Source organism: Nematolebias whitei, chromosome 6, assembly GCF_014905685.2.
Source record: "Nematolebias whitei isolate Nwh7 chromosome 6, NemWhi1, whole genome shotgun sequence".
Lineage (NCBI taxonomy): Eukaryota > Metazoa > Chordata > Actinopteri > Cyprinodontiformes > Rivulidae > Nematolebias > Nematolebias whitei.
In genome coordinates, this window is record NC_056503.1 from 10257497 (window position 1) to 10266729 (window position 9233).

At 39.1% G+C, this 9233-nt stretch overlaps 1 protein-coding gene across 1 annotated transcript in view; it reads right to left on the reverse strand.

Annotated features, from left to right (window-relative positions):
• The window catches only part of gucy1a2 (guanylate cyclase 1, soluble, alpha 2), a 58578-nt gene that overhangs the window by 5119 nt on the left and 44226 nt on the right, over positions 1 to 9233 (reverse strand). Inside the window, exons 5-7 of the mRNA XM_037677372.1 lie at positions 8102 to 8314; positions 6168 to 6440; positions 2683 to 2826 (exon numbers count right to left, since the gene is read on the reverse strand). Coding sequence (XP_037533300.1) covers positions 2683 to 2826; positions 6168 to 6440; positions 8102 to 8314 — 630 coding nt within the window. The remainder of the gene's footprint in view (positions 1 to 2682; positions 2827 to 6167; positions 6441 to 8101; positions 8315 to 9233) is intronic.

Consider the following 9233-nt stretch of genomic DNA (forward strand, 5'->3'; position numbering starts at 1 on the left):
GAAGTTAGAAAACAACTCAAGTATCGTGTTAGTATTAGAAGATATGGTTCAAAACTAACACGAGTATTAGTAGCACATGTTGGTGTCGATGCTGGACATGGGAAATAAAAAGAACAAAGACAAAGCAGCTGAACTTTTGCTCTGTAGCTGAAGATGTGCTGTGTTCCAAGATTTAAAGTGCACGAGGTTGGCATCAATATTATCGATCCACATACCCCTACCTCACTGATATATAAGTCAGATGAAATGCAACAGACTGTTCAAACAGCGGTTGCTTTGAACAACATCGGTTATGTATCAGATTTAGTAACACCTATGAAAAAGTTCTGGGTTGAAATTGGAAAAAGTCTGATTTGTCAAATTCAGAGTGCCATTAAAAAAAAACAGATATGAAAATTATATGAGAAACAAATATCTGATTTGAGTTAGTTTTGCCTACAGTGTGAACATAGCCATAGTCTCTCCAGCGCATCCTGGGTCTCAGGGTTTCCTCTGAGCTTGACTGCCCTGAAAACCTCCCTAGGGAGCCATCCAGAGGGCGTCTTGATAAGAAGCCTGAACCACCTCCACTGGCTCCTCTTGATGTGGAGGAGCAGCGGCTCTACTCAGTCTTTGCCAGGTAACTGAACTTCTCACTCTGTCTCTAAGGAAGAGTCCAGCTACCCTGCTGAGAACACTCATTTTGACTGCTTGTATCTGAGAACTCGTTCTTTCGGTCACTACCCAGAGTACAAGACTTTAGGTGAGAGTATAGGAAAAGATAGACTGGTAAACAGAGAGCTTCACCTTCCAGCTCAGCTCCCTCTCCCTCTTCACCACTATGGACCAGTAGAGAGTACACAATACTACGATAACTGCATTGGTACGTTTATCAGTCTTATACACAGTTTTCCATCAGTTGCACATGAAACCCTGAGATACTTAAAACTCCTCCACTTGAGGCAGTCCACCCTTTCTTGACTGAGGATCATGGAGGTGCTGATCCTCATCCCAGCTGCTTCACACTTGGCTGCAAACTGCTCCGGTGCGAGCTGGAGATCACGGCACGATGAAGTCAACAGGACCACACCATTTGCAAATAGCAGAAGAATTCTGAGGTCACCAAAAGTAGACCAAGGATCAACCTTCACCTCTCATTTTTAACCATTAAATCTGAGGTGATAGAGCTGGTTTAGTAATAACAAATACATTTTTATGAAATATATTAATCACTTGGTCCCCATCCTTCCTCATGAGAACATATCTCCTGAAAATGATTTATGTACGGGTATTGCTGGCATGATCAGACAAACCAAACAAACCCTGAACACTTAAATCCAGAGGTCACATGCTAAATCCATTCAAATCAGATAGAGCTGTTATATATTGTACCCTCTACAACAGGGGTGAAAAACTCACTTACAAAAGGGGGCCAACGTTAAAACATTTTTCAAACTAAGGGCCAATTTCAGAATCTACATTAACACAAGTTAGTTACCCGACACCTTTTCTTGGTTACAGGTTCCTCAACAAAAGTTTCCTTGGTCTCATTTGATGTTTTCTGCTGCACGTGCTACATCATAATCAAATATTACTGAAAAAAATTCAACTGATAAAAGTGTTTTATATTTAACATATCATCTTGGGGGCCAAATAAGATGTCAACAAGGGCCAGATTTGGCCCCCGGGCCTTGAGTTTGACACATGTGCTCTACAATAATACCAGTGGAACTTTTTGTGACAGAAAAGTGTCACATTGCAATATCAATATTGTGACAGTGGGCATTTGCATTCACAACAACAGACCAGTAGTGGGTTCACATCATTTGCATGTTGTTGCATGTGGTAGTGTAGCAGGAAAAAAGCAGCAATTGAAATCAGGAGTTAGCCGACACATACGCTGAACGCTCTGCTCAGAGCCAGCAGCGAGAGCAGAACCTCAAACATGAGGCTGACACACCTATGTTTCAGAGCCGACGTTTAAACGCTGTTTGTCTACCAATAACAAGTGGAACAGCAACATTTAGAGCAGCATGGAAGCCTCTGGAAACTGCTTCAACAATTTCTAAGTGGTTTGGCTAAATGAGAACAGAAACTGACCAACAAAACATTTGTCCAGAGGTCACATGCTAAACCTGTTACAAACCAGATAGAGCTGTTATATATTGTACCCTCCATATAATAATACCAGTGTAACTTTTGTGACAGAGAAGTGTCACGTTGCAACATCAATATTGTGATAGTGTGCGTGCATTCACAACGTGGGACTGTTATTAAAATATGCAAAAATGAACTGTCACTTCTAAAGTAGAAACAAAGCAAACAAGTTAAAAAAAACAGTGGACAACATGGCAATGAAGGCCTTTGTAGAGGAGACACAGCTGTACATGTCATGCAGTCAAAAGATGAATACATGACTCAACAAAGGACTGCTGTATTAATCATGAGATGCATTTCCATTAATAGGTAGACTAATTGATTCATAGAAATTATTGCGAAGTTATCTTGCAAATTACCTTGAGATATAATTTTAAGGCATTATCGCCCACCTAGGTCTCAAAAATGATTTCTAGTCTTGTTTCTTGTTTTAACTGGCTCAGATGACAAGTGCCTTTAAGCTACAAAATGAAGGCTACTATCTAAAACAAAACCCCAGAACATTTACATACATGCTGCATAGTAAAGGAAGAATGTAAAACTCACCTTGATAGGTTTCTCATCAGGTGTCAGCACTTCCTCAGACAGCTCCATCATCTTCAGAGCCATGTGAGCGATTGGTTTCGCATGGCTGTCAACCTTCTTATGAAGCCCTCCAGCTACACAGTAAGCGTCACCTATTGTCTCAATCTGTGTGAGAAAAGGAAGACCAGCACGAGCTGAAGTCAGTAAATAATATAAAATGAGTGTGATTATATGGTGATATGTTAAACTACTTGATTCTGAGCAGCAGAAAATTTAAAGCAATCAGCGACTCCTCACTCCACACAAGAGCTGCTCTCTGTCTTTGTGGACTACGATGTACATGATGAAATGGTGTGCGTTCAAAATACTCTTGTCAACTACTTTCACTTGGTTTACTTTTAGCCCATTTTGAAAAGGCAAAAATCCCGAGCATAAACAAATATTTCCACTGAATCCTGACACCAGTTTTCCGAGCTGCCGCCTCACGTTTACCACATATTTGTTCAGGACTCACAATCACAAAGGTTTTCTATTAGGTACAAGCTTTGGTTTAACGAGACAAATATAAATACAAATTTAATATTTTCATTGTTACAATTCTCAAGCTTGCAAATCACCTTGTTCAAATGAAACAAATGAATAATTTAATTAATAAATAACTATGAGATTGACTATGAGGTTGGAGAGATAGGTTAGGACAGCATCTGCAGCGATACAGGCGATCAACCCATGAGTTACAGTGAAGATCTAAGCCGGAGCGTGACTGTCTTGGTTTACCAGTCGACCTACAGTCCAACCTGCATCTATGGTCATGAACTTTGGGTAGTTAATGAAAGAACGACATGTAGTAGGGATGCACGATATTATTGGCATGGCATCGGACGAGATTATCGATAAAATTAAATATCGGACATCGGCCATTCCATCAAAACTCACCGATATACAGTAAAAGGCTTCTGTTTTAAGTTCATTTTTAATTTAAGAAACTAAGTTTATCTATTAAGGCACTACTACTTCTGCACTTTTTACTTGTCGCTTGTGAACATGTTGAGTTTAGATTTGTGAAAATTGACAAATCTGCACTGTGCAAGTGTTGTCATTGTGTTAGAGAGAATAAATGTTACGAATAAATTTGACATTAAACATGATCCAAGTTCAAGCATTACATAATTTTTGGCATCTGCATTTGGTAGCAGGCCAAACTGACAAAGAGCATGCAGAATAATGCAGTATTTTAATTCCACAGCAGAGAAAGCTCTGCAGTCTCTGTAAGTAGGTGTAGGAAAAAAAAATATCTGTATTGGTATCAGTTATTGGTCAAATAAGTTTTATAATAAGTAAGTAAGTATATAAGTTAGTATAGTAAGTAGTAAGTAAGTATAATAAGTTTTTCAAATAAGTGCAGCGCGAGTGCAGCTACAGCGTGCACTCTCAGGACATTACTACCTGCAGTGTTCCCTCAGTGAGGACTGAACTAGATGAAAAGGGCCTTCTCCTACTCCGCTCCTTTTCCTGGAATATCTTACAAAAAGATCTGAAGCTCTCGACCTGGACCTCTCTAAGTGGCTTCAAACATCTGTTAAGTTCCTGGCAAAAACCAATGCAGCCATGTTCTTGTTTTTAGTTTTCTAAATCACCTTATAATCTAGCTGGTTTTTTTTTGTTGTTGTTGCTACTATTCCTCTTGATTGTCCTTTTGGTTGATATTTTGTTTTGATTTGTAAAAAAAAGAGAAACTTTAATTTGTATGCCTATGCCTATTTTATGACTGTCTATTGTTGTTGTTATCTACTGTTGTCATCACTCTTTGTTACAAAGTCAGGTCTCTCTAGTAAATGAGTCCCCGAGACTCAGTGGGATTAACCTGTCTAAATAACGGTTAAGTGAATGAAAAAGTTTTAATATATCGGCATATCGAATATCGGCCAAAAATCCAATATCGTGCATCCCTCACATATAGAATACATGATGAGTTTCCTCCACAGGGTGGATGGGCTCAGTGTGAGGAGTACGGACATCCAGGATGGGCTCAGAGTAGAACAGCTCTGCTCCTGCACAGTGAAAGAGGCAGCAGAGATGGATTGGACATCTAGTTAGGATGCCTTCTGAACACCTCTCTATGGAGGTTTCTCAGGTACATCCTTCCAGGATGAGGTCCCAGGGCCGACCCGGAACACGCTGGAGGGATTATATCTCTCAGCTGGCAGGGAATGTCTTGGGGTCCTCCAGGAGGAGCTGGTGGATGTGGCAAGGGAGAGGACCGTCTGGGCTTCCATGGTAAGGTTAGTCAAGTATTGAGGTCTTGTAGAAAAAAGCTGACTGCCCTGTGATATGCATTAATGTTTTGCAAATATAGGAGGAAAATAATAATAAAAAAGGTTTATAGGCAAGTTATAATTTTGTTAATAAAGGAGATGTAATCAATTTTCACTTGGGTTTATTTGTACTAATACCTCAGTTGTATAACCTGGAGGATATGAGCTGTAGATTTCCAGAGGCAATAAAAAGAGACAGCTCTCTGATTTGGTGCTTTTTTCATTCTATATGGACAAAAATGCATTAACTGGATGCAAAAGCTTTAAAGCATAAACATCTCCCAGCACCATGATAAATGACACTTAACCAGGATCACTGCAGTACAAGTTAGACATGTCTGCCTTGCTCAGGAATAAACTCTAACACCGTATGTAAATAAAACTAAGAAAAAACTAAAAGCCTGCTTCATGGATGTGTCATATTTCCATTAGAAAACATTAGCTAAAAGACCTAGTAGGAGACAGTGTTTCTTTAAAATAGAGTGAATAAAAGAATGAAGATTAAATAAATATATACATAAATATTAAGACAATAAACTGCTCACTGTCCAAATCATGTTGATGGTAACCATGACGATGAGGACATATAGGCGATTCAGCCTCCTCTTCGTGCTTTCTGTTTTGACACAAACTCCTTCAGTGCTACATTCAAAGACCTTCATAATCACGGCTATTTCCTTCCTTCCTCTACGTGTCATGTTTTACGAAGATTGCATATACACAAGAGGCACATTTTCATTAAGACGACGATGTTGAGTAGGAAAAAAAGAAGTTCTGGTAACGAAATGTGGGGATGAAAAGAGGAAAAAAGATAGCAGACCACAGCAGACTGTAAGTTGGCCTGAAGCCACACTGTCAGATGGACAATATTGACACATCTTTGTTAAGTCCCCACAGACTGTCTATTAATCAGTTACTTTTTCCACAACAAAAGTACGCCTCCACGTCACAGTGTACCATATATAGATCCAGCGCACATAGACAGCATCATACTCAGCAATAAGATTGAGCTGTCGGCGCTTAAAGCCTGAGAAAGAAGTTTATATCTTTCTGATAAATTGTCACTGTAAGGGAACAAATATTTCATCATCAAACTGGGGATTGATCAGTGACGTCGTGACATCTGCTCTCCTCTCGAATCAAACTGCTTCTTTTATTCCTAAATACTATAAAGACGATGTTTCTACTGACCTTATAAACATCCAGAATGCCACACTGGTAGTCAAAGCGCGTGTAGAGTTCATTCAGCATGGAGATAACCTGCATGGGCGTGCAATGGGCACAAACGGCAGTAAAACCCACGATGTCCGAGAACAGCATAGTGACATCATCAAATTTACGAGCAGGTACTGGCTGACCCTGCCACAGTTTCTGTGCCACATCTCCTGGAAATATTGAATACAGGAGATCCACAGTCCTCCTTTTCTCTTCCTCCAGAGCCTGGTGAGTGCGCTCTAGTGTGGCCTGAGGGATGAGAGAGGGAGATTAAGAGGCTTGTTCTTGTGCTGAAAGGTGGGGGTAAAACATCAAACCAAAATGGCTATTGTATGCAAATACATCTGCAGGTGAATTATTTTCAGTTGTATATCTATATTTGCCTGTTTGTGGGCTTTTAAATACCCAGTCTGTATGCTGGAGTGCTGTGACCGTTCAACCAAGTGGACTGTGATGAAGCTATTTATAACAGTGAAGGAGAGGTTGCAGAGAGAGACTGGTGCAATGTGCAGAGAAACAGAACGGCATGAAAACCAAAAGACTTGCAAAGGAGAGCTCTGAAAACAAATTAAAAGAGCAGCTCTCACGAGTGTCATTCTTCCAGCCAGTTTGGATTATTACAGGTTTTTTTAAGTACAGCTGATACATGGGATTTACTATGTATTAGGGCTGCGCCGATTGCAGTTTTCTGGCCGATCACTGATTTTTAAAAAGTCTGACCTGCCGATTCTGATTTTGTTTGATAAGCGACACTGTCGGGTGTTATTAGGTCACAATGCACCTTCAATTTTCCAGTATTATTTGAGTGAAAAACATACCCTTGAACAATATCTTAGATCCAATACAAACTTGTTTTAATTGGCCATGAGGTAGTGCTGTGAAATATAAATGAAGTTCAGACAATCGTTGTTAAAACAACAAAAATCTGTAAAATCATTTTTTCATGTAAGTATCGGATGATTTCCGAGTTCCCAAAATTAAGGAAATCGGGGCCGATAAATCGGCCGGTCGATTTATCTGCGCACCCCTACTATGTATGTGTCACTGAGGTGTTTGGCTCATTATGGACAACTAAAAACAAGTGAAACGTTGTGAATTGTGGTCAGTCACATTTGGATTTTGTTGCCTAAAGTCTTGTTCACGCCTGAATGCACTTAGCCTGTTATGAGGTCTGTGCATGTTATCTAGTAGAGCTTACTAAAATATTACAAAGCTAAAATATTTTTACCAATGAGACCTTTGACATAAGTCAATCTGTCTGTTCGTAAAACAGATAATTTTTTACAGATAAGCTTAGGCCCTGTTTACACAAAAACAATTTCTGGTGAAAATGGAAGCATTTCGTTGCGTTTGTACTCTACATATACATGAAAACAGTGAATGTTTTTTCTGACGACGGCACAATTTGAGAACAGGCTCCTGAGTGCAATGTTTCAAAAATGTCCGGGTGTCCATTATTGTGTAAACAGAAAAAAATTTATATTTTCTGTCAGGGAATCCCAGGTGCATGCGCAGTATGACATAAATCATACTGTCTTCCTATAATCCAATGAAGAAGAACCTATCGTCAATGGCGGATACCAGAGTATTGTTGGTGCTTCTGAGTCTGATAAATCTAACTACGGCTCTCCAACACAGTGGTCATTTTCCATCTCTTTACTTAAACGATCAAAAATTTAATAAAACATTTTTTTTTAACGCATGCGCACTTAGAGTTTCAAGTTTCAAAGAACATAGCACCAACTAGTGGCATGGCAGAGGAATTACACTGTTTCCACATCTACCGTTGCTGTGCAGTCAGAGATTGTAATTAAAATGTTTTCAGAAATGGGAAAAAAAATTCAGTTTTCATTGAATCGTTGTCGTGTAAACAGGCCCTTAGTTTAAAGACACGTGTGTATGTGTTTTACCTTGAGTTTGTCCATTCTTTTCTTTAGGCCGTCCTGGGCCTTGGCCTGCTCCCCTACAAGGATAACGTCTCGTGTGGCATCGTGGATAGGTATATCTGAGAGATGGAGGCCCCTGCCCATCAGCTCCTCTAACTTATCCACACGAGGAGAGCCCAGAAACATCAAAGAGCAGGACTCGGGCACATGGATCATCTGACCCTTCAGCTCCATCACCTAACAGGGAGAAAATGTTCCAACACATATTGAACATTATTACTGATATTGTTTATCTTATTTCTTTATATATTGTTTTTAACATTTAGGAACGTTTGTGTGAAATCTTTTTATCTGTTGCTGCTGTTACACTTGAATTTCCCATCCGTGGGACAATAAAGGCTGTTTCTATTGTATTTCTATTCTATTCTATCTAAAATCACACAAAGTAAAACCAGTTCAGTCTGTGATGAAACTGATTTAAAGAAACCAGCTATCACTGTAACTAGTGATTCATGGTAGACAATGAGTGCCAATATAAAAAAAGATTAAATTAATAAGTTAGCCTTAGAATACGACAAACTAAATTCTTAGTTTTTTGTTTGTTTTGAAACATTTACCACACAGGCTTCATGAAAACAATACCATGATGTGACAATAAAAAAAGACATTGTGGAGGACACACATAACTCAATCTCCAAATACAAAAAAATCTGCTTTGAACTAAAAATGATGGACATAATAAAACATATCTGCATATATAAATGAGAGCACTAAACACACTAACTGTATACACAATCTTATTCAAAAAGGCAAATAGATAAAGAAATAAATACAACACAGAATATACTTCCACAAATGACAGATGGTAACTGAAATTAGGATGACACTGAATTTCTTTTAGCGAGGTTGGGTAAAATATACCATAACACAATAAATGTTGACTTAGGTAGAACTAAATACACAGTAGACACTCAATACTTCATGGTTTGATTTTCACAGACTCGCTCTATTGCGGTTTTTCAAAATAAGATTGGACATGACACACAATTGGCAGATTGATGGATGAGCCGCATGGAATGGCATGGAGTTTTTATCCATCCATCCATTTTCTTTACCCGCTTATTCCATTTTGGGTCACGGGGGTCGCTGGTGCCTC